The following is a 26364-nucleotide window of genomic DNA, read 5'->3' as shown; positions in this document are numbered from 1 at the left end:
ATTAAAAAGAAGGAAAAAAATCCAATTAAGATATATTGGATCTGACTCTTCTTTGCCTTGAAGTTTGACCATGCAACTTAGCATTTGACCTTCATATTCAACTTGTGTAACTAGCAATGACATAAGCTACGAGGCAGAAAAGAATCAGACCTGCTTTATTACATAAAATTAAACATTTCTTATTTTTATTAAACATTCTTTCACAGATGTCAAGCCATGCCCTAAGGAGGAGATTCTAATACTAAGTTTAAGCTATTTAGCAGATTTTAAAACAGTGTCAAACTATGCTTTGAATATCCTAAAATGTGCTAGTTGTGACCACAATGTTATTTTTTAAAGTTATTTTTAGTGTCGGATAAATAATAAACCTTAGGCTCATTGCCTGGTAAGCCTTGCATGCTACAGTGGTATTTATTGTGAGAGGAAACAAGAAACAGATCTCAAGGTTTACACCAAGCAAACATGTCTATCCAAAAAACACTCTATTATGCCAGCGAAAGACTTGGCAAGACAACAAGGAACGCGCCCGCAGATTCGAACACCAGGTTGGACCTAATTTCTGTAGTCATCTCTGACTCAGTGTTTTTTCCCCAAATTTTTCATCCAGCAAAGTTTTGTTTTCCTTACAACGTGAATCTTTCACCTTCCCGAAAAACTAAGTACATATAAACTCTATGTAGAAACCACAAGATGACCTCGGGTTCTCCACTCACCAAGCGCCTGCTTTTACTGTTGGGCACTCTTGAATAGACAGCCAGAGGGACCTTGACAAGCTTGAAAGGTGAGCCCATGCGAACCTCACAAAGTTCAACGAGGCCAAGTGCATGGTCCTGCACATGGGTCAGGGCAATCCCAAGCACCAATACAGGCTGGCCGATGAGTGGACTGAGAGCAGCCCTAAGGAGAAGGACTTGGGAGTGTTGGCTGGCGAGAAGCTCAACATGACCCAGCAAAGTGCGTTTGCAGCCCAGAAAGCCAACCGTATCCTGGACCGCATCAAAAGAAGCGTGACCAGCAGGTCGAGGGAGGGGATTCTCCCCCTCTGCTCCGCTCTGGTGCAGTTTTGCGTCCAGTCTGCAGTACTGCGTCCAGCTCTGGGGCCCCCAAAGTAAGAAGGACATGGACCTGCTGGAGCGAGTCCAGAGGAGGCCACGAAAATGATCAGAGGGCTGGAGCACCTCCTCTATGAAGACAGCCTGAGAGAGTTGGGCTGTTCAGTCTGGAGAAGAGAAGGCTCCGGGGAGCCCCTACAGCAGCCTGCCAGTACCTAAAGGGGGCCTGCAGGAAAGCCGGAGAGGGACTTCTTTTTCCAAGGGCCTGTAGTGATAGGACGAGGGGTAATGGCTTGAAACAGAGAGAGTAGATTTCGATGAGATGTAAGGAAGAAGTTCCTCACTGTGAGGGTGGTGAGGCCCTGGAACAGGTTGCCCAGAGAGGTTGTGGATGCCCCATCCCTGGCAGTGTTCAAGGCCGGGTTGGATGGGGCTTGGAGCAACCTGGTCTGGTGGAAGGTGTCCCTGCCCATGGCAGCAGGGGTGGAACTAGATGGTCTTTCTTTAAGGTCCCTTCCAACCCAACCCATTCTATGATTCTATGACAGTAACAAGGATGAAATTGTACGCAAGGAACCCAGTAAGCAGAAAACAAATCATGGACTGAAATTTCTTCCTGCAAAGACAAAATTCTAAGGCCTCATCAGCAGTGTTTTGTATTTCCAACCAGAGGTGGCTTCATGTGATTGATGAATTAACTTTTAATAGGCCAGGTCCCTGTTCTGATATTGAAAAGGAATAAAAAGCTTTAGCTCCCAAATTGAAGGCAACACATAGCTTTTTGGAGGGGTCTCAACATTATCTTTGCGCTCCATTTTTTTTTTTCTGTTGACACCACACCCGAGAACTTTGAAAGATCTCAATACAATTATCTAAATGAAAATAACCTAGATGAAACCAGACTGCCTAACAGGAATATTCCCACTGAAATCAGTTGTCTGAGTCTGACATTATTAAGACAGGATTTACATCGATGTTAGTGGTGCCACTCAATGTTGCTGATAAAAATATACCTTCATAAAGCACTCAGACACATTCCTTTTCTCTGCTACGCTTCTTGTCAATAAACCCATTATAGTGATGGTACAGAATCTGGCCACCAATGAGGTATAAAACAGGCTAATTGTTTGTTTGGTTGGTTAACTTTTTAAACTCCCTTAGCCTTTCATAAAGTCCACGTCAGCATTTACATTTTGTACCTCTCTTTCTGAAAAGGTCACCTATGGAAATTTAACAAAGCAAATATTTTACCCAGTCCTATGGGGTATGTCCCGAATTGCACAATCCTCATGCCAGTAAAAATACAACTGCAGCAGTTGGCTCTGAAAGCTATCTTTATTACCAGAAGGGCTGGAAACATATTTTCCTTTCAGGTTTACTTCAGAGGGGAATATCAACCTGCCCAGAAAGAGCTTCACAAAGCTCTGCGTGCTTGTGATCTTGAGCCTGTGATTCACAGTGACCAGATTTTCATAAGTGACCATGTAACAAGGCAGAAACAAAACACAACTGATGAGTTTTCCAGTGCTCTATAACAGTACCTAAAATATTAGAAAGTACTAAGTCGTAGGTCTGATTTTAAGAGTGAGGTTAGAAATACATATTTTGTGCCTGCTTTATCCCTAATCCTTTACCCTGTTTATGCTTGAGAAAAGGTTTTTCCTCTGTATTTCTTCCCAGCAAAGCAAGAGGAACATCTGTGCTTGGGACAAAGGCTAGACATTGGCAAGACAACAGAATTCTCACCCCAAAAGTGCTGGCGGGAAGGTGCCAAGTAGTCCGCTCTCAAGACACCGCGGGTTAGTTCACAAACTGAGCAGAAGTAACTCCTATTTGTGCGTTAACATCTCACAGAAGCGAGACAAACCACATCAACACGTACCTCTCGTCGTGCTACAAGTTAGCACGCTTCCTTCGCACAAGCTAGGAGCAGGCCACCAGTCTCCGCAAACAAGATTCATTTCCAACCCTCAGTGTAGCTACACAGAGCTCAAATTGTGGACCAACAAAAAAAAATAGGAAGACTTGTTACTGCTACTGTTACAGCACTTCACCAGCGTGACTAGAAAGAATAAATAAACCTGAGAACGAGCTATTATTAGTTTCCCTCTGCAGATAAATATTATTAATGTTGCTTGGTTTACTCTCCAAGTACTTAGCCCAAAAGAAGCAGCGTTCCACTGACCCTTGCTCTGCAACGCAAACAACCAGCATAGAGACCTTCTCCAGCACAATACAGCACAGCTCTCCCAAACCCACGGCTACGTGGGAAACATTCTTGCAAACCGCACCACAGCACTACCAAGGTTTTGGAAACCTTGAGTTTTGGTTCATCCAAGTCTAAGAACTGGAAGGAGAGGGGTAGGGAAAAGAGCTAGGTAAAAAGGGACATCTGCCACAGGATGCCTCCCCAAAATCACGTGTTCTACTCTTACGGTTTGGAAACACGTTGTACTTCTCTCATAGACACAGAGCGTTCGTGGACAATAAAAAGTTAGGGTCCTCTTTGGCTAAATGGAAACATGCAGGTAAGATTATATGGGCTAGGGAATCGAGGCTTTGTCATCGCGCCACCTCCAGTCTCCATTTGAAACATTCCAGTCAGATACTGTTCCCTTAAGAAGGTTTCTTGGAGTGGTTTTAAATCTAAAGGGCAGGCACGCCAAAAGTGTCTTTAAGTAAGTTCGTTTCAATCTACTTTTACCCGTTACTAACAGACGGCTCAGCTGAACACTTCATCTTGGGCTTTCAGCATCCTCTGAGCATTGCCTAATAGCACCAGGACGGCTCTTACTTGCCCTGGGGTGCCGGTACTCCCCTCGTTGCCTGCCTTTCAGCTGAGAAGCCACAGACTCACAGGGGCGATAACAGCCACCTAAAAACCCGTGCTGCACCCAGCTCCAGCAGCCACCTTCGTGCCGCCACCTTTCGCTGCTGCATCCAGCGGGAGCAGAACCCGGGATGAAGGAGAGCGAGAGGGTGTTCACGGGAGGGCTGGGAAGGACGATGCTCTTCAAAGGGCCTCTGGTGTGCTAGCAGAACCACATACAAGACTAGCAATGTTCAGTTACGAACAAAAATCTTTGCTAAAAGACACCTCACTTTCAATATATTTGCTTTTGTCCATTTGCACTGCACGTTACAGTCTAGGATCGCTGTAAGCAGCGTGTGTTGTACCGCTGCGATCCAATTCATTTTCCAAGTACTGCAGGGATCAGGCATACACGAACGAGAAAAAAAAAAAACCAAACACCATCACACATGAGAAATAAGGTCTAGCTTCTATTTCAGGGAATATAAATAACTGAAATTGTTAACAACTGACGGACAAAAAGACTGTTCTGCTTCCTGCTGGTTTAACTGCTTCTAGGCGAAACTATGATTATTGCTAATAAACCTAGAAATCAAATAAGCCTTAGTAACAATACCGAACAGCAAGTTACAGAATAACTACGCTTTCTAGTCAGAATGGTCTCCTGCAGCCTAAAATACAGCGGGAAGGCCGCTTGAAAGACCCGAATGAAATCTGCATTTGACATTTGTGAGGCAAGTGACTTTGTAGATAAGGCAAACTGTTTAGATGTATTTCAGGTCCCGTAAAATCAGCTCACTGCCTTATTAACTCTATTGGTAAACACAAACGGGGAAAGGACTTGGCTAACGGGAAAAGAAAAGTCAAAATTACTGCAAGTGGCCCATGTAACTGTCTTAGGAGCCTATACATTAAGTCCAGGTCCTCATATCTGGTTTGCTGCCAGCACAGATTTGCTCAGTCGCTCCTGGGCAGTGCTCTGTTGCGGTCCCATGGGCCGTTCATCTGGTACTCTTGATTCTGACAGCCTTATGGGACCTGATGCCTCTGAAACACAGAGAGTCCTGGGATGCTTCTCTGGAAGCCCAAAGACAATACAAGGACAGCATAGCTGCTTCAAATAAATCCCCCCTCCCCCCCCCCCCCCCAAAACTATTTTCTTTCACTCTGAAAGATCTAACAAGGTATTGAATTTTTCAGCCAAAATCCCAAGGAAATACTCGCGACTTCATTTTTCCCTGAAATAGAGATTTTGTGGCACAGTACAGAGCGGCTACAACAGAGGGAAGGAAACATTTAGGTCAGACCCCTACCATAAGTCAGACCAAATTTCCATACGCAACAAAGATGACCTTAGCTCCTAAGCGCTGCCTGAAAGACTCATAGCAAATAACCTATGCTAGTACTTCACTGGAAAACATTACAAAGCTCTGAAATACTCCAGCAGATGCAGAAGTTTTGTAGAGACAGAGCATCTACAGATTAAGCTACAGAGCGTGGCTTTGTCACTGGACAGGAGGGGTTGAACAGGGATCTCCTTTTTTCTTGGTTACTACAACTTAATCTGTATTCCCCTACTAAAAGGATTGCTGTAAAATTCTATATAATGAAAGGACAATTAAGTCACTTAGGTTAAGTGCAAAAAGTAATAATTTGATAATGATCCACTAATTTCAGCAAGATAAGACACTAATCACTTACGGAAATCAAATTTGCACTGGTAATGCAGTGACTGGACCGTGCTGAAGCAATTCCGAGATGTTCATTAACTCCGCTTCCATATGCCACTAAATCACAGCGTGTTTCTGACAGAGATGCTCTGAGGCTGGGAGGACGTCGCGTTATCTCCTGTTTGATTCCTGTCATCTCACCCTGTACCAGGAAAGGCAGATTCTGGATTCACAAATCGTATTTATTTTATGGGTTTCCAACCAGACAAGTACTTGTCTCTGGCAATTGAAAGGAAATAAGGTTATATTCTGAAGCTAACCACCGGTGCTGAACCTGATACAATTAAGTATGAGGATCAATTAAGAGAAATTAAAACGTTAACCACTGGCTGCCTCAGCTGCACCAGAGTGACAGCACCTATACATGCCATACGTTATCCAACACAGGTGAAAACCTACCGCCCAGCCCGCTCACAGCAAAGTCTTTCCGCACAAACAAGGCAGAGCTTCCCCCACCAAATACCAACTCGGGCAGTTCGTTTCCTACCAGGAGCAGGTACTCCCGGCTGCTCTTTTTTCCTCCTTCTCCAAAGGGCTGCCTGCACAAATTGCCTCTCACACATTGCAACCAGCTCCCCCAAAACCTGCCGTTATGCAGAGTCTGATGATGCTCAACGAAAGGTTCAAATTTTAAATTTTTTAACAACATTGTCGACACTCAAAATAAATGTTGGCCATAAAGTACAGTGGATTTTTTTTTTCTTCATTGAAAGAATGATCTGTGGCTATCTACAATAATTCTTATTGATAGCCAATAGCTTCTTAATCCCATGCAACTAACCCGAGGAAAAAATGAGGTTTTGTTCGGCTTTGCTCAACACCACCAGGTGGCAATAGCAGCCCAGCTAACCCGTCCAACAGCAAGGCAGCTGCGGGAACTGCTTATTACCCTTTTTCACTCAGCCCTATCCTAAGCTTTTCTAATTTGCTAGTAAATTCAGCATCGCGCTAACCATCTATAATAAAAAGAACACCCACAGCTATTCCCATTTAATGAGAGAGTCCAAAGATCGGGTCAAACCTAAGTAGTTCCCAAGAATCGACGAATGATCGCTTCCAACCTTGCAAATCCTGCTCTTTCTGCGCAGAAGGCGTAGCTGCCTCATGCAGGCTACCCATCACATACACTTACTTCTGCAAACCCACCCTCCTTTGGTGTATTTTGGTGCAGAGAGGGAACCATGTGGCCCTGAATCTCCCATTACCTTTAGGTCACTTGATTTTCTGCTATGGCAGCACACCATTACTTCGGTTTTGTAACTTCATAGAACTTCCCTGTGAAACAATGCTATGTACTTTCACCTAATAGCAGGCAACAGACTACTAATTTGCTATCCAAAACCTTCATATATGCCCCAAAACACATGACATCTGAAAAAGCAGAAGGAGAAGATGCTTTTTGATGACCTGACAGCAATAGAAATACACCAGGCCTGTACTTAGACAGAAAGGGTGCTTATGTTCCGCAGTTTTCTATATAAGTGAGTTAGGACCTGATGGTCTTATTTTACCAATTATTTTATTTTAAGTTCGATCAAGAGGCAGAGGTGGCTTGGCGTATGAAAATTAATTCCCATTGCAAACACAAGTATAGTTGCAGGCATCACACTGGATTATGATGCTGTAAATCAAAAAACAATCTGGCCTCATCCAGTATCCCGGGACTACAGTTTCTAAACTTAGGCAGTTTAGTAAACAAATCTGTGGGTTGTTTTTTTTTTTAAACTGAGTTGGAGGAAGGATATATTCCTAGGTAAATTCACATATAGTTACTTCTCTGATCTGACCTCACCAGTATCCCATTTGGAATTACAGTAAAGTAGGCAAAAAATCATAGTCATTGACCTACACCTGCTTTTCAGACTTACCTACAGGCTGATCCCGAGTGCTGGACGACTTCAGACTGCCAGCGACTTCCACCTCCAGCCCCCCAAAGCTCAGCAGTGCAGTCTCTCCCCAGCAGCCATGCTTCTGGCCTGCATGGATTAACTCACTGACCGTGTCAAAAACCATTTCACATGATTCTAAAGCAGACCTTGAATAATTTGCACTGTAACCACTGTTCTCTACTAAGATTGTTCTGTTAAAAATGAGCTGGATCCACCCCCGTACCTCTTTCCGCACCAGCTACTGAAGAGATGGCACAAACACCCAGGTCTCCATTAGCTCAAGAAGAAGTGATAACCCCCGAGTTAGAAAGGGGGTTTTAACAAAACACGAACGACTGATTATTTGAAACCAGCTATCTGACATAGACAATCTCTCACCCACGTCTTGTTTCACCTACAAGATATTAACCAATGTAGATGCACGTGATAAACCATAAAACCCGGCCAGTTCTATATACCACAACGATCTAGAAGACAAATTGGACCTCGGTCCCTCTCTGGAAGGAACGCCTACCTGAAGGCTCCCACTTTTTCCAGCACAAACCCATGCTCTTCACTGACTTTCCCTGCTCCGGAGATGCACTGGCAAGCAGCAGGGAGGCACCCAGCTCCCATGTGCAGCTTCTTAAGGCTGATTAGCAACAGCAGCCAGTCCCACCCAGTTTAATCAGGAAGAGCTGAGTGAGCTGACTGGGAGGGAAAGAGAAGCAGCCAGCTGCAAAACATTAAGGCATGTCCACTAACTAGGGGAGGGGTTGAAGCATTAACACTTTTTATCAAAGTCCTATTCCCTGACTAGGAAAGGAAACAGGACTGAAGACAACAGAAGGTGGTGGAAGAAAAGAAGGAAAGGGAATTTTATTGTCTTGGTTTCCACCCATCACTGTAGACTTCTAAAACTGAGCGCGTTCATCCTTAGGATGTAAAGGATTTATCTTCTGGTAGGCAAAACCCGTTGCCATCTTCCTGTCAGAGGAATAGCTGTTCAAACGCGAGTTACGCACCAGGCCTTTTTGTGCCAGGTTGCTTTGGTCTTTAAAACCAGATCCAGTATTGTCTGCAATTTTATTCATAAAGCTAAATTATGACCTGAACTGCAAGATATATTCTAGCTCCTTCAGAATTTAAAACAAAAAAGACAGAATATGAAATTACCCACTGACTCCAAGCTGCGATATGCTTCGTATTTCACACTTTCACCCGCGCTCATTGGAAATTCAGTTCAAATATGACAACTTGAAAATTGGTTTTGATTACAACTAATGCATGGAGGCTTTTTCCCCCCTCTTTTTTTTCCTTACATCTGGTAAGCACCGAAAACAACGAAGTTTGGTGTGGCAGAAAGCGAGTCAAATACCTCCTGAAGGTACTCCAGAGCACCGCGCACCCCAGCGAAAGGCGTCAAGCTCTGCAAAACAAAACCAGATACCAAGAAATCCAAAACACACTTTAATCTGAACTATTCTTCTGGGCATTCGGCCTCAGGCCTAACGCTGCAGCTATTCACAGCACCCACTAATACTTCTGCCATTTCTAAGCCAGAGGACTAACATTTTCCTTTCAGTCTCTTGAATGGAAGCGATGCAATGCAGTATAACCGGCCGGACCTCCACATAAAAAGACCACATAAACAGGGTTTCGCTCTGTGTTCAAACTGGTAAAATTTGCAAAGCTAAACACAAAGTCAACCTGCCGCACGCAGCAATACGGTAGCTCTAGTTCTCTAGAAAAGAAGCTATTTTTAAACCGCAGTAGCAATGTGAACTGCATAAATTAGCATAATTTCAGCCTTCACAGATAGTTCTCAGTTGACTGTGTTACATGCTACGAATTAACACTCCGCAGATTCCTTGCTTCTACTGACACGGTCAGTCCTGCAATTCACGGGGCTTAAAATCCCCTTTTTTCGTCCTCCAAAATCTCAACGGCCTTTTTTACACTTCTCTTGTCCTTTTCAGAGCAGTACTATCAAAGGCTTGGGTTTCATTACAAATCTCACAAGGTCTTCATGTGTAACTGGTGGTTACCTGGCTTCGTAATTGCAGGACATCCCACTATTTTCTCCGCTGGTGCTTTTCTCCTTGTGGGCAGATGGCATCGAAGTGCAGTGCAGATGGTAACCCACAGCCCACAAACTCCTCATTATAATGGGAAATAGTGTGTGCAGCTCTTCAATTCTTATCTTCTCTTTAAATTATTTTCAGCATGAAAGGATAAATTGCTGTTTTCAGAAGGCGCAGCCAAAAGTAATGATATCTGTTAATACTTGAGAACCTTCTCCTAACAAAGAGGTAATGATGTGCCTTCTATTTTCACAAGTTTTATTAAAATCCATAAATCATTAGTGGAGAGGATTTGAAATCAAGTATCTCTTGCTTTGACTCAAGTATTACCTTAAGAAAAAAAAATCAATAAGGAAAAAGCAGATCACACTAAAGCACGAAGGCTTAAGAGTCACACAGTTAGCTATTTAAGGTAATTTCATGGCTCCAGGTATCACTTTACCTGAGCCGCTTGGAATTATAATGGATTTATCTCTGCAGAACACCTGTGAGATAAGGGAGTTGCTGCTGACAAACTGCAGCAGGCAGCAACAAGGTGACTCATCTGAAGCTGTGCCGATGGCCTGTGGGTCTTCAGGACTCCCACGCTCGCCGCTGCATCTTCCCTGCCCTTTAAGGACTGAAACCCTTCCTGGCAAAAAGGCGCAGCTCGAAAGGAAGGTGCCGTAAAAACTGGTTTTATCATTTTTTTCAAGCTTTTTCACAGCATGTCCAGTCTGGTGGAACTGGCTTTCCTAGCCCTTTGGCCAGTTGGAAAAGTCCTAAAAACAGCGAGTTAAAAATATCTGTGGTGGAAAATAGCAAGGAATGAAATAATAAGCATTAGAGGTCAAGCCTGGATCCCTGAAAAGTTTGTATTAACCAATGGAAAAGCATTAAAAGAAATAAACTTATCCCTTAGTTATAAAAAGAAAACAATACTTAAAACACCCAAGTGACATGGTTGATGAGGATTTACTAACTCACAGTCAGCTCTCACACACAGCATAAATGAAAAGTTGGCTAATTTGCTCCCGTTCCAGAAGCCTAGACTCAGACTTGATAATCACAAATAGCATCATCTGTTGGAAGTTTTGACCTGGTGCCTGACAACCAATTACTAAACCACACTATTCTACCTCAGCTATAATGGAACCTTCTAAACTGTCTCACAAAATGGTTTCTCTCTGTTTAAAGGGTGGCTACGTGTTGCTTAACTAAATTTAAAGCCTTTAACAGTAACCGTTAGCAAGCCTTTTCCTCAAATGGCTGAAATTATTTGCGTATCATACATCAAAAACATTCAGACGTTCAACTGAGTTATGGTATACATACACTATGACATAAATAATTTGACTATATAATACAGGGCTATAATCTTCCACAGCATGCAGGCATGCTAATGATCTTACACATGGACAACACGAGATGAAACAATGAAGTATTTCATCACTGAGGGCAATTTATCTTGCCTACGTTCACGGAAGAAGACTATAGGACATCATCTTCTTAGTGGTTTCCCTTTCACAACAAAAAAGACAGTAATCAGTTTTCATTAGGGAACACTTGTCCTTTCTGTTGTACCGACGTGGCTTTGATGTCCCAAGCACCAAATACAGCACTGATGTCAATTGAATAACTACATGGTATCTTCTAACACAAAGCTTTATAAAGGGTAATAGAAATGCTTAAACTTCAGATGCAATATTGAAGGATTTACGCATGCCAAAAGAACCTAATAGATATGTTTTCTCTCCAGTTTAATGACTTGTGCTTGAAACTAATAAGGGTCTTCAGAACTGACCATCTGAAACCGCGGTTCCATGAGAAAACTCAGCTCAAGTCGTGACTCGAGAGAATAAAAAATTTCCGAAGGAAGAGAAAGTTCCATCGTAAATGCCTCAGGGAAGCCTTGACTTTGTAAAGTCCATCTTCATCGCACAATATCTCACAGTTCATCCAAAGGCACGTTCGGAGCTCTTTGGCACGAGAGGCCCATCGCCCATGGAAAGGCAAGAGAATTTTGGCAGAGGATGAAACACTGCGCCAGCATTTCTGATGCAGTAAGAGTGACTCTATCACACATCTGTTCCCCTGTGAGAAGCTGAATCTGCCTGTGACAAGGTCAATTTTGAGAAGGGTTGGTATTAAAAGATTATGCTCCCTCCATCCTCTCGCTGAGGCTGTGCTAATTATTTCAGGGGAGCAAAGGAATTCTTTGATCCTCCAACTCTTCCTTCCCTTGCAAGGTGACTCCGGTTGCCGGCACAGCACCCAGAGGAATGGCACGGCACGGCCTAATTCCATAATTGTGGAATTAGCCGTTTTCAACCTTGAAATCTAACCCTAAGAAATTGAGTATGCAGTAATCCACATAATCCAGGCCTCTACACCTGTCCCTCTTTCAACTAATCTCACCATCCTTCATCATGTCACATCTTAATTTAGAGTCCTATCTGCTAAGGTCAGTGTAAGTGGATGCTCAGGAAGTCGCAACAAGTATTTGTCACAAGGTGGGACCAGTTATTTCCTTTGTGAACTCTGCGAAATACAGAAATATCAACAGAGAGCAAAGCCCTTCCCCTGCACCTCATAAACGATCTCTACAAATGTTCTGGGAAGCGGCAAAAAGGCGGAATAAATAAATAAATAAATAAATGTAGCGTAGCCCGGGATAATGCGATCTGTTGGTATTAAGTTTTCTCCTGAAGGAGTTAAGTATATACCAGCTGCTCTACATTAAACCGAGCTGGCATTTTAAATCATGCAAATTAGCTGAGCTACCATCCATTTCAGCCCAGCGTTTAACAGCATTGCTATAAATGATGCAAAGTACTGGCCAAACCAAGCCCTGCCATTTCAGCTGCTGTCAGAGAAGAAAGGAGGAGGGAGGGCAACAGCACCGAGTGATGCTGCAGCTATTCACAAGATGGTTTACAAGAGATTCCTTCTACCACAGGTATTGTTCACATGACTGAAACGTGCACACGTGCGTGGAAAGCCTGAGGCTTTTATTTGTTGAAAACCCCTTTACAGAAGCTGCTAAGAACCACTGCAAAAATTATCTAAAATTAAATGATTTGCCCGTGGAACACCGACATTTCGAATCTCTCTTTGCTTAATGCTGCATAATAAACGCTGAGTGGATCTGACGGGCCATCAGCTCAGAAATGCTGACACAGCAGCCTACGGGGAGCCTGGGGTGGCATCAGTCCCCACCATAATGTCTCACACCAACGGACATTTCTCAGACTATGAAGCTAATAGATAAAAATTTGTGTTTGTTCAATGCAACCCCCTTTTCTGCTGAATCTCAGAAGCTCAGGAGGCAATAAAGAGGACTAAATCTTATCCAGTTCACATGGTTGTGGCCAAGAAATTAAGTTTCAGCACAAATCTGAAACTGCGATAGGAGAGTGAAGGATCTGCTATTAAGTCGTCTAGGAGCTTTGTAGACTGGTTCAGCTTCTTTCATATACTTTGCTTTTTTTTTTCCTTCTTTCTTTCTTTCTCCTTTTTGCAAGTGCCTACTGCAGCAAGTAACCTGCTCAACAAGAGAAAGCTGGAATTGATTCTTGTATTAAAAATAAGGTACAGCTGCCTTGCTATCCAACCCGATAAACCACACCAAACCACTGGCGGGTATGACCCACAGGAATTACATCCCACCGCACAATACTGCGTACGCACCACAAATCACTCCATGTGGTCCAAACCCTACCAGGTAAAAGGCCGAAAAGCTACTCTCACAGGCAACCAAAAGGAAAAATCTTAATTGCTGCAGCGAGAGAAGTTTGTATCTGACTGCTTAGAAACGGGATCCTAGGCAACCGCTGCTCTTCCCTCTTGAAAAGCAGAAAGTGGTTTTGTTTTGTAAATTAAAGCAAATTCATTAGAATTCCCCTGGCGAGGTTGTGTAGGGATAAATAGGACGCTGCTGCTTCCCCTTTCCAGCTCCACGCTAGAGAACAGGCACCTTTTTGCCAGCTTTCCTTGGCAGTGCTCGTTTGGCACATCACCCCGGAGGATCGGACCCCTGTGTGCTCCGGAGCCCATCCCGGAGGAGTAAGATGTAGCAATGCCAAAAATACTCCTTCCCAAAATAATCCGTCCCAGTTAAGCTACAGACAAGTCTGGAATACATATGGCTGTCCTGAGAAGCAGACTGACCTGTGGCTATCAAGCGAGAAAAGAGAAACCTGTTTCTAAGCTATTGCTTCAAACGGCCAATGCACATTTGATCTTGAAACACACATGACATTTTTAAAATTAGTTTTGAAGACTTAAATATCCATAAGACTCCTTGAAATGAAGAATAATTTATAACTGAATCAAATTTGTCTTACCAGACCAATCCATTAATTGTTGGCTCCACCAGCTATAATCAAAGTTGCACACTGATCTTTGTGGATGCAAATGTCCCCTCCACATCTGTTCCAGGTCTTTAGCCTCTGACACTCACATACAGATACTGTTCTCAGATCAAATTTCTCTGAGAAAATACAACTTTTCATCACGCTACACTGGTGTAAGGAGAATTTCTGACTCCAAAAGACGACACAAATCTTTGTATCTGCTTGACCTTACGATACTATGCCTGATAGCTGTCTATCTGCCAGAGGAAGCAAATTTGCTAGACCCCTTGTACAAGTTGGTTAGAAATGACTTCCTGGTAATTAACATCATAATCTGAGAAACTGCCAAAATAGCTACGACGTAGAAAGATAGCTGTTACAGTCTTTTAAAAATACTTGTACGAAACCAGTATTTAGCTTAGCGGTATTAAAGTTACGTATAGTTTCTAACAGTGGACATGGCTCAAGTGGATGTGGCTAAAGTAAAAGGAATCTGCTTCTAAGTATTTGTTTCAAGATATACAAGTGTAAAAAAGTCTCAGTATCCATGTTCACCATAAAATGTCACACAAGCTAGATCAGCAATGTGAAAACCCACTAGGGTATTCATTTTGTTCTACCAACGGGCAAGTATATAGAATTAAAAGATGGCAGAAAAATGCAATATAAAAATAATTTCTGGTCAGCACTTTCAGCAGAAGATAGGTGATCCTATCAGGGAAGATTCGCTGCATCACGTGAAACAAAAAGGTGTTACTACAACGGTCTTCGCAACCGAGAACGTCTCTCCATCATCCCAACGGCAGATCCATCAAATGGGTTATAAGGAGGCTGAGTGCCAGGAAATGTTACAGATCCTCCCATGTTGTGGCAATGAGACTACCACACTCAAAATCCTCTAGGTTTGAAGAACAGCCTCCAAAGAGCTCCGTGACAGGCATAAAATACATAAAATTACAATTGCAGCCTGTCGTACGCCTCTTCCACTTCTCCCAAGAGCAAAGCATGGGTGTCCTCTGACAGCCATCCTAGCAGATTTTCTTCCTATACTACTCTCAAAAATGTAGTTGCCTATTAGCAAAAAGGCGTTGTCAGCTTCTACCGCGTTATTAGGGAGGCGAGGAGGAACACGGAAACAACTGAGGAAGTGAGTTGAGTCCTTCCATTTGGAGAAAGCATAACCGAATCAACAAGATCCCAGCACTCTGAACAGTTACTTCTGCAGCCATGTAGTAAGTCAGACCGTCAAGGGTTGTTTGGGGGGGGGCGGGGGGTTGCTTGGGTTTTTTTGTTTATATATTTAATGAGAAAGCCTGGATGTGTAAACTAGGTAACTTTGTTGTCAGGGAGGTGAGACAAACATCTCCGGGTTTCTCCAAGAAGGTTTTACGGCCCAGTTCTCCACACCTCTGGGACCATCATGTCTAAGGACCCGTCCTTCCCCACCCACGGCAGGGAGGGAACAGCACGTCAAGTACCTTGGCCTCCACTCCTGCGAGCTCCCGGAGCTTGAAGGAAGGGCTAACAGTATTTAGAACTCTTCTGAACGGGCAGACTTCCCCTTTCAAAGAAAATGCTGATGAATCCATCAACTTACTGCCCAAGCATTCATGTTTCACAGATCTGACCATGTTTTCTTGTCAAGTGTAGCACTACCGCTACCAAACCAACACCTGCTGATCCCTAGTTCCTTGGTCTCTACAGTCCATAAGTTTTCCTTCTTGCTTGTATAAAGTAAAACCTCAACAACTACTACTGGAAAGTAGCCCACGGGACTCTCTTGAGAGTTGCTCCAATACGGCCTTGCTACTGTCTGCTACCTACAGGCCAGTTCCGAAGTCTACATCATAAACACGAACTCACCGCTACACACTTGGATTATACCACGGTGGTCATTACGTAAAGGACAAGACAGAAGAAATGGACCGATATTAGTGACAGGACAGGTAAAATAAGGAGATTCAGGGACTCTTTCCAGCTAGGAAAGAGGGCATATGGCAACCTCTAGCTGTAGCTGTAGAGAAAAAAACCACACAAGCTGAGAATAGGAAGAGTACTTGAAGAAAGATTCAAGACAAGGGACAGACACAAGGTAAAATGAAAGAAGAGGCCATGGGAGTAAACAAGACATTGTCAAAATATGGTGATATTACAGTCCAAAACTGAAGGCGCATAGGGGAAAAAGTCCTGGTAAAAGTGTATCTTGAAATCCAGAAGTTAAGATATTTTTTCCTTGCATGTATTGTTTTCCCACACATTGCTTCCAATTCTAAAATAACCCAAAAGTAAAATGAAAAATAATCCAAGGATAACACACCTAAAAATACTTTCAAGAAAAAAAAAAAAAAAAGGTGGAATCAGAGTAAAACTTCATATCTCAGCCTGTTTTAAAATAAGAAGTGACCTGTTTTCTCAATTATTTATTTTAATAAATGGTTTATTTGTTTTATGTTTTAGCAGTTATTTCCATGCCCATGCTTTGCAAAACTGAAGAAACTGAGAATGTTTCCACAAACTATTTCAGAAAAAACAATTTACAGATAAAATTAGAGGCATACAAGTAAGTGCCAAGTGTTTGACTGAATTCCAGTTCTTGGTGAATGGAAAACCAGCAGCTTCCTGTTACAAAATGTACCAACAGTTCATGACTAATAATACACATAAAATCTGACCATTTATATACTTCAAATATAGATGTTTCTAAAAATAATATTCAAGCAGGGTATTTTTAGCCAGGTGAACTTCTCAGGAGAATGAGAGTCTACAGTTTGCTGTAAGGAAAAAATAAATTAATGGGTTAAAATTTAAGAGCATCTCTTGATTTATACCAGAATAAAAGAAGAAAGTTTAGCCCCAAAGCTTAAATAAGCAGAAAGCAAATGGGGGGGGGGAAAAGGAAGAATAAAACAGATATCGTTCCATTAAAAGCCCAGTTATCACTTTATTCAAAACTGTATCTTCTTAAACAGCACTTCTAATAACATTTATTCTGTGTTGCAAGTTTGGGAAGTTCAAACAAAATAATTATTGATTTAAGTCCCTCCTTAATTTCTTCCACTCTGGTAGAAAAAAAAGGACTTGGAGGCTAAAAGCATTAACATACTCTACAAATTAAACAGAGATTTAAATCTGGTGGTGAGATAATCTGGAAACTGAAATTACAGAGCAGACAATGTTTCTCAAAGGACTCTTCAAAGGAAATCAAAAATAGCCAAAACCAGCCCTGAATTTCCAAAACCAAGAACTGAATCCACCCTTCCTATCTCAATAAAATAAAGGCTTTCTTTTCTGATACCCTCCGGATAGGAAGAAAGAGCACAGGTAGTATTGGTCTCATAATTTTCTTTCTTTTTGGTACTTCTCAGACACTTGAAACTTGGGAAAGGTTCAGGTTTTGTTTACCAGACCCCTTCTTTATAATTTGATTTGGTTTTTTTTTTTCCTTTGTTCCCCTTTTCAGAAGTAAAGCTCAGGTTTGGTGCCAGGAGTTTTAAAAAGCAGTATCTGTTGTTCTCCTCTGCGAATATCCTTGTACCTCTCTGCAACTCCAGGAGATTCCTTTAGGACAAGTTTCATATTTCATACCACCTGATTTTTGATGAGAGTATTTTGCAGAAGGCTGAAGAATGTTGCTTTATGGTGAGCTCCATAAAGCACACCAGCATGGTTTTCAGCCACTAAGAACACTTGTACAGCTCAAGTGGTGCCTGTGCTGGGTCTACTACACACACAGATGCTTTTGTCTTTCACTTTACTCACCTTACACTTGCTCATCAAATTACAATTATTTTATCCATATTTGACCATTAACAAATTAGATATATCAGCTAGCAGTTGGATAGGTTGAAAGACTTAACCCTTCTCTGTTGAAGCCAATTTCAGTTCAAACAAGCCTCCAGCAGTCTAACAGAACTGAAATACAACACACACATCCAGAACTTGTGCTGTGGAACAAACAATGAAGAAACAACCTAGGAAAAGTAAGAAGCAAAACTCTAAAAGCTGTCAAAGAAATCCACCGATGTAGCTAGGGAGGCAAAGGCAGGCAGGGAGAAAGAGAGCAAGGAAAAAAAAACCTAAAAAAATTAAATTTAACCCGTTTCTGGTTAGAGGACAGCTGGACCAAAGTGACCTGCTTGGGCGCTGCCGTACTTGGAGTGTCAGAGCAGAAGGTGACAAAAATTACTTGATAGAACAGGGACAAAGAAAGTGAGAGTGTTCGCTTCAGAAATACAATTTTACAGAGTAAACTAACAGTTTCAAGGACAGAGGGAGAACACATGGACACCATATGCATAAGCATTTTGAACTGATTAACAAGTAGCAGCAAAGGAGAAAGATAATCTAATAGGGGACTAGCTAGTAATTTTCTATAGCACTGCAGACTTTATGACCTTGGGTAAATTTCTTCGTGCCTTGGCCTTTCATTTCTAAAATAAGAACACTATCCCTACCTCTAAGGAGCGCTCTTGAGTATATTAAAATTTGGAAGCCCCTTAGAGATAACCTATTAGCAGAGATCAGAGAAATAGCATTAAAAAAAAAAAGAAATCGGAAGCAGGAAAAAAGATCATATTAAATGAGTGTTTCAAAAACACTGCCATGGACCGTAAAAACTTGAGTGAATTCAACAGGCGCGTTATTAGCTCAACAATAAATATCTCTGGAAATCCCATCTTGGGCAATTCGACAGTAAAGGTACTGAACTTGGGAAGGAACAGTACACAACGACCAAACGCTTTTTTACTCAAGAACTGTCACAATTAAACTGAAATCAGAGCAAAAACCATTTTCATTCATTATCCAGTACAATTAAAAACAGAATGGAACTTTGAATCCAAGCAACCCTTTGTGTATTCTAGATGAAAACCCAATGATGAAAGAGCATCCTGAGTTTATAGTGCAATCTTACATCTTTTGTTCAGATGCCGGGCATTAAAAAAGGGTAGGTCTTTATATTAACAGACAGATCACTGAAAACTCCATGTTAATAATCACAATAATCCACCTTCCGAATTGTTTTCTTGTTTCCTATCTGGTAACGTGTCACTTGGAACAACTCCCTGACAACTTAATATTTACCAGTGTGTATCTATGAACATATTATCAAACCCACTGCGATCATAAATAGAAGAATTTAGCTTCTAAACAGCTTCAGATTGCTTACACCCTTCCAAAAAAAAAAAAAAAAATCCATCAGCAAGATACAGCAAGGTTTTGTTTGTAGGAATGTGCTTAGGTGCATAACTATAATTATATAAGCAACCTCATTAATGCTAATCTAAAATTATTTTTGTGGTTATATATTTTGATAGCCTGAATCGATAGTTTTTCTTAGATTTTCCCAACTCTTCAGTAAAATTTCTCCTTTGTACACATCCTAAACGTGACCTCTTTTGGTTTCTTCCAACATTGCAAAAAGCTATCTTTTATGGTTAAGTTATCAGCATTACTGACCACATTTCTCATAATTTCTTTTATAATTAGCTCAGCACTTGTAGTGAGACCAAATTTTGCACCACTGAGGCAGCTCACATAATGGCACTGAAACGAGTTGATGTACATCTGACTTTAAATCGGGTGCAGATAAAGATTTGCTTGACTCCTATCCCTTCTGCAAGACGATTCTGTAGTCAAGCTGTGAAGCCCGGCATCATGCGTAAAAACGGCTAATGCATGTGAGAAAGGAAGGCATAATTTCTCTGCAACATGCTTTATTAATCTTTCTCTCTATGAAGCTTCACATTAGCAAGACATACAGATACGGAAGTATAAACGGCTTCTGATAAAGTTAATTAAAATATAGAAAAGTAATTACTAATATCTGAACTATATGGCTTCATTGGGATTGCTAATGGCATGGGAACAGGGGGAGCGAGGCAGAGAAGACTAACCAATAGCCAACAGACTGCAAGTCACACGTGGCTCATCAAACAGTCGATGCGAGCCTAAATCGGAAGCGTGGAAAAATACTGGAGCAACCTATTAAGTAATCAATTTGCGAGCAGCTAGAGTACTTCAAGGCAGCGCACAACTGATTGAAACTCCCTGAAATTTGTCAGTAGTGTGCCATCAACCTGGGAATGGCTATCCAATAGATTTTTTGCAGGGACCTGTAATGGAGCTTCTCTACCAATTCCATTCCATACCACAGTCATTGACTTGGACTACCGAATGGCTAATGAGAAAAAAACCACAGGGATGTTTCTAATCTCGATGGGTATTGCAAATGTTTTTAGAGCACACCGCAGATCTAGAACACCCCAGGTGTAGACGATCTTCACAAGTTGGGAAAGAAGAACTAAATCACTAGAACAAAAATCTAGTATAACACTAGAAAAATAGGGAGATCTAGAACACCCCAGATCTAGAATGCCCAACGCAAAATGATCTTCACAAATTGGGAAAGCACACAGTGATACCTATCCAGTTTTGAACTGGATTCTTAAAAAAAGGTCCAGGCAAACCAGAAAGAGTTCAGTAGATAACATGAAGAGTTGTAAGAGTTCTAGAAATCCTGAGAGAAAAGGTTAAAAGAATTAGGTTTGCCCAGTGTAGAGAAAGAGAAAAGTGAGGGAGAACATGGTTAACACCTCGTGAGCATCTGCCTTCCACGTCCACCAGGAGAGGATAACCGGCTAACTTTCAGCAAATGAATATCGCAGAGAAGTTTGCAAAGAAAGAACAAGTCCCACCCCTCCCTGCCAAACATCAAGGACAGTTATTGCTGAATACACATACTTTAATATCAGGTTAAATAGATGCCTGTCAACTTGAAGTGTTTTAATGGAAGGGTGGGACCAATGGCTTAGTAAGGTCCCGGTGCTTTTAGGACGGCTACAGTTACTTAAGATACAAACAGTAATTATTTTTTAGGTTCTCCAGAGAATGAAAATCAAGAAGCTAGAGAACACAACACAGCAGCAATAAACACAGTAATTAACTCCATGATCTCCTTCGGTGGCTTTCACATCAACATGGCAACAGGCTGTATTCCTGGAACGGTATCTTCCTTCTCGCATCCTGCACGAACAATTTCACCATGCCCACGGACTTCTAATTGGCAGTGACTTCTGTCTTAAATAACTAATGCAAATTTAGTAGCCAAATACATACGACTTTTTCAGAATAACTAATAAATACCATTTTGTATATGAGAGATCATTATCTCGCTCTCCACTTGACGGAAGTTTCTCTGGTAACAAAGTTAAATATTTCCAAAACAATGCTCTCTAAATATGGCTACAATTTATTGGCGGTGTTTTCAAATTAGACAAAATAAGCACCAGTGCAACAGTAGGATACTGTTGTGCACAACACAGGGAATTTAATATGGAAAAATGAATAGAGTGTGTATATCAGTAACAATAAAATAGGAATGATACTGCCATGATTCATTGACCTCAGGTTTCCGACTAGCATTTAAAATGGGCTTGATGCTAAAACCCTCAGACCTTTCTTTGGAAAGTGCCTCTGAAATACTCTGAAGAATGCTTTTTATAAATTGCACAGCATTTTAAATCACACACTGCCCTTATATGGCCTTAAGGCACAAAACTTCCAGTTACTATAAAATCTAGCTTACACATGCAAAACCATATCAAGAAGAACAGCAACCAAAAAAAAAATAAAATTGAGAAGTTTCCACTGAGACCACATTTCTCGAGTGGGACACCTTGATTTTCAGCAGTTTTTAACAAATGAGTACTTTATTTAATACCACCTGCAGTGCCCACGTTCTTTGAAGAATCAGGCTCAAGATAGGTACCACCTGGCACCAAAAAAAAGCTCACGAACCTACCACTGGCGTTCAAGTGGCTTGAAACACGCTAAACCAGCATTAGAACATGGTCTAGTATCTTCACACTGGGACTTCTGGTCTATGCACTAGGCACAGCCTCTCTGCCAGTATAATCAGTAAACTAAGTGCAAGGAAAAGGGCATACAGAAAGTCAAAGTGGAAGTATATATACACCATGACGGGAGAGAAAAATTCGTATGCACAAATAGTTAAAGGTATCCCAGCTATCTGTTTCATCCCTCCCATCACCTCTTTCCCTATAAGCAGATGTCCTAAACGCGAGGTCACGTCGCTCTCTGTCCTTACTCCGTACACGCAACTGAATTCTGCATGATGTAGTGCAAAGAGGACCAACTTCAACAGGATTAAGAGCAACTCCCTAAAATACTCCCAGAACATCCTGTGGCTTGTTGATTATGAAACCCTTCAAAGATACGATAGGAGCTCGAACGCCCTCGTGTTGAAATAGAAACTGAACGCAGATAGCCCGCTCTCTGAGCGAATGCTCGAACCGCTCAGCAGTTGTACGAAAGCAAATGCTTCTCTGCCACTTGTGTTGAAAGTGGCCTGATACCACCTTGGGTTTTGACAGAAATAGCTTGCGCCTCTAACTCCGAGAGAGGGTTTGGGGCTGCAAATTCCAAGTTCAGCCTCGGCAAGGGATAACAGCGCAAGTTAAATAGGTTTCGGTCATTTTGTATTTCTTTTCTTCGGTTTTTGAACCAAGTGTCGCCATCTCTCTTTAATCCTCCCTTCACCCCCACAGGAGGATACTATGTCCTTCCCCGTGGGCTGCAAACTCCACGTGGGGACCAAGATCTACAAAAGCTAGGTGCCAAAACATTCAGTATCGGTCCAACTTGTGGATCTCAACTCAAAATGCCACGATAAGAACGTAACTTCCCTCCCTCACAGGGGATGCCAGGTGCCCGCACAGTAAAATGCCGAGGGCCACGTTGGTGCTTAAGAGAAAGTATCCGGCGAAGCAAAGGATCACCCCCACAGGTCACGTCTATGATTCTTGAGATATTTAGTCCTAGTGCAGTGTTTAAGACTAAACCTTACTAGGCTTATTATCAGAAAGCACTTCTACACCTGAATGTAGCTGAAGGTTTTCCAAGGAAAAAATGCTTCAGCTGCTGACATACCATCTGGCAGCTGTCCATCCATCCTGCTCCTCCTCCCCTGGGAGGGAGGGATGGGGGAAAAAGAAAAGAACAGTGCCCTTGATACAACTGATCTGGAAAAACCTCCCTTTAGATATAGACCGAGGTTCCAAAATACCACCTTGAATGGCAAAGACCTGCATGCTTATGTGGGCAGAGGGATCAAAGTGGGATCAATAAGAATAACAAAAAAGGACTGTGTTTATGCAAGATAATGGATAGTAAAACAAACCTCGCTGGTTCACACCTTAAAAGGTGCTGGTCATCTGCTAAGACTGCCACCCAAATGAGGCTACTGAGAATGACAAAGCTTAGGATTTCTCCCCCAGCTGAAGTTATTCAAAATGCAAAATTATCTGAAATTCCTTTGGCCAAAATCACTCCCTTTTTAAATACAACAAGTTAGCATGAAGACCCTTTCATCATCAGGATATAAAAAAATGGGTTTTGTTCCACATCTGTGTAAGGGTTAAAAACACCATAGTATTCCCCTTACTGCTGCAAATGCCTACCACTGGCAGGATCTCTCTGATTAGAACCTGTTATAAGATCAGAAAGTATTTATGAATAACAATCACTTTTGCAGGAATGCAAATTTCTATGCAGAAACCCAAGGCGTGTCTGAGAGAGCAGCATATAATGAGATTTTGCTGACATTTCATAATCACAAGGACAGACTCTAGCACAAGGAAAAAAAGAGTACTTGTTTCTCTCTTAAGAACAAGATGTGATGCGCAGGTCGGTCTGTCTGCTGCCACCACCCTGCCACCAATACTTGTCCGTCTCCTTTTCCTGCTCTCAGTCCCCCAGGAACTGCTACCGTCGTATTTGCCTGGCCGGAGCAGCCCGATACGTCACCCTGCCTACCGGCGACAAAAGTGCAGCGTATCCTAAAATTCAGGGCACGGGGCCAAACGTGCCCCATCAGTAGTCATGCTTGTCTTAAGAGAATAGGGTTACGAGGCCACGGATGTCAAAATCTAGATGGTAGGGATGATCCGTTATTCCTTGAGGAAGGAAGAGAAAAACAAAAGATAAGTATCTGTTACGATTTCCCTACCCCAGTATAATGCTATCACCTTCTCTTGGGCTCAGATATTGGCGGAAGCAGCTTGTAACGTATATGACTGTTGCCAAAATACCTCACGCTGCTATACGGCAATCTCTATATACCGTTCATCAATTCCGCTTGCTGCAGCAGACCATCTGCTTCGCTCAGCCCGTAGTACGCTAACACATACTATCTGCTTACACTGCTGTTGAGCACACTGGGGCATCAGTGTACAAGGCAATCCGAGCCAGGCTGAAAACATTACTACGCTGGCAAAAATTAAACGAGCTGAAGAACCTACATTTCTCCTCCCTATACAGGAAGCTGCATGCACAAAAATAGGTTAGAAAACTGACACACATTAAAGGGAAATCTAAAAAATGCCTATTGATAATGTGCTGCATCTATGATGTCACGCACATATAGCATTAAACCAGACAATTCCACTTCACTATTCATTTCCTACATAATCTATTTAATTTAGCTGCACTACAATGACATGCGTGTTGCAATTTAACATCAAGCACTGCCTCCTATTCACTCCCCACACAACTACAAATACAAAACGTTCACACGACTAATGCTCCAGTACAGTACAGTACATGAGCAAACACAAAACACATCGATGTCAACCAGCAATCTTTCCCCATCCCAGGCACACAACCCAGCCATTACAATTAGCACCTACAGAAAGAACACAAAGAACACACGCCACAAACACCACCTCTACCATCTCCCTTCCGTAAAATCCCCCAAGTTCAAGCAAAGGCAACAGAGGCAGCAACAGAGGCAAAGAGCACGCACAGCACCATCCCTCACCACCCCACCATCAGCTCCACCGTGCTGACAAAATTACAGAATCGTCCCTTGGTAACGCGTGCCACTATGCGGAACATAAAACATCCCACCACTGTAGACAGATGTTATTACACACACACACATATACCCCCCCCCCCCCTTCTCTTGCTGCTTTTCACACCACTATCTACCTCCGAAAACCTGCTGCACACATTCGATACAGAAATAAATCTCCCATACACCTCCCCAACATTTGGTGCCTTCTAACCTGTGTGTCAAATCCATTCTCTACCGAGCTACTCTTCCTTGGTGGGAGTCCATCTCCTGCGTTTTCTTGTCCATTAGGAGATTTGAGAGGAATCTGGCTGGAATACAATGGCTTCGTCACCTCCACCTTGTTCCCAAACTTCAGGTAACAGGGCTGTGGGATGGTCCTGGCCGTTGGGACATGCAGGATTGGAGCGGCGCTGTGTACGGGTTTAGGTAGTCCCGATTTCATTTTGGAGGCTACCAGGATGGCTGGCATTTTCTCTTTCTGCTTTCCTAACACGTTTCTGTCAGCAGCAGCAGCAACAGCAGAGACAGCAGGCAGGGAGAGAGAAAAGGACACGCTGGGGAAGCTGCTCTACACTAAACCAGCCTGGTCTACTGCAGGGATCTCCAAAACCAGCTTAGAATTTAAACCCAACAATAAACTGACCAAAAACAAAAAAAAAAGGGAAAAAAAAAAAAAAAGCCCACACCACTTTCAGCCTAAAATATCTCCCAGCTTTATGCCAGCCTTCCACCTGTTTCCTCTAATTTTATTTTCAGTTCTTCAGCACTGTCCTCCTTCCTATTTCTGCTGTTATTTAACTTGCTCCTTCCTTTCTCTGGCTGACTCCTGTAATTTTCTTCCTCGGAAATGGGAGACTTTCACTCCATTATCTTGTCACTGCATCTCCAAAGTGAGGCAGCCTTTTGGAATTAAAAAAAAGGAACCTGCTGCTGCATATGCTTCCCCTTCCGTATGCACTAGAGAGCGAGCGAGTGAGCAAGCAAGCAGGATTTCCAGCTTAAGATGTCTTTCTTCAGTCTTAGCCAAGAAGCAGATGTAGCTCAGTGTGTTAATGACTGATGCCCTTGGATACGAGCCTTAGAGAATCAAGCTTCTTAAGCCTTAATAGCTGTGAACAGGACAAACGATGCTGGAGCAGAAGGAGAAACGTCCACTGACAGCAGTTTTAAAGAAAAATACGCCAGTGGCCACAAAATTTCCCGGCTCCCCTAGTGCCGATCGTGAAAACCTGGAGGGAGGGGGGGAAAAAAAATAAAAGTAAAAAAAAAAAAATCATTCAGCTGTCAGACGGCAGGGAAAGCAGCCGCCACCTCATTTTCCCCCACCGCAGTGGAGCGGGTTCCCAGCCGGCGCTGCTCAGCGCATCCTGCGCCGCTGCTGGGCTGCCTGCTGCGGAGGGGGCGGCGGGGAAAGGGGGGGCCAGGCCGGGGAAGGCGGGCAAGGCGGTGGTTGTGGGGAGGAGGCGGTTGCTGCCTCGCCGAGCGCTGCGCAGGCAGGGATTGGTCCTGCTTGCTGGAAGCAGGAACAAAAAAAAAGAAGGAAAAAAAAACCCACAAAAAAACCCAACCCAACCCCCCCCCCAAAATCCCAACCCCAACCAACCAGCACTA

The 26364-nt window shown here is 42.6% G+C and overlaps 1 protein-coding gene across 4 annotated transcripts in view; it reads right to left on the bottom strand.

Moving 5' to 3' along the window:
- Positions 1 to 26364, bottom strand: part of NAV2 (neuron navigator 2) — a 416926-nt gene that overhangs the window by 202625 nt on the left and 187937 nt on the right. For 3 of the 4 annotated variants that reach the window (XM_010563699.1, XM_010563700.1, XM_010563701.1), the window contains exon 1: positions 24965 to 25222. The exons of the other annotated variant lie outside the window; for it this stretch is intronic. In XM_010563699.1, the coding sequence (XP_010562001.1) occupies positions 24965 to 25222 (258 nt within the window). Of the gene's footprint in view, positions 1 to 24964; positions 25223 to 26364 lie in introns of those variants that run through there. 4 annotated transcript variants of the gene reach the window in all.

This window comes from Haliaeetus leucocephalus, unplaced genomic scaffold (genome assembly GCF_000737465.1).
Source record: "Haliaeetus leucocephalus isolate CR32 unplaced genomic scaffold, Haliaeetus_leucocephalus-4.0 Scaffold173, whole genome shotgun sequence".
Classification (NCBI taxonomy): Eukaryota; Metazoa; Chordata; class Aves; order Accipitriformes; family Accipitridae; genus Haliaeetus; species Haliaeetus leucocephalus.
Note: the sequence above shows the minus strand (reverse complement) of the source record. Positions and strands in the feature narration are given on the sequence as shown.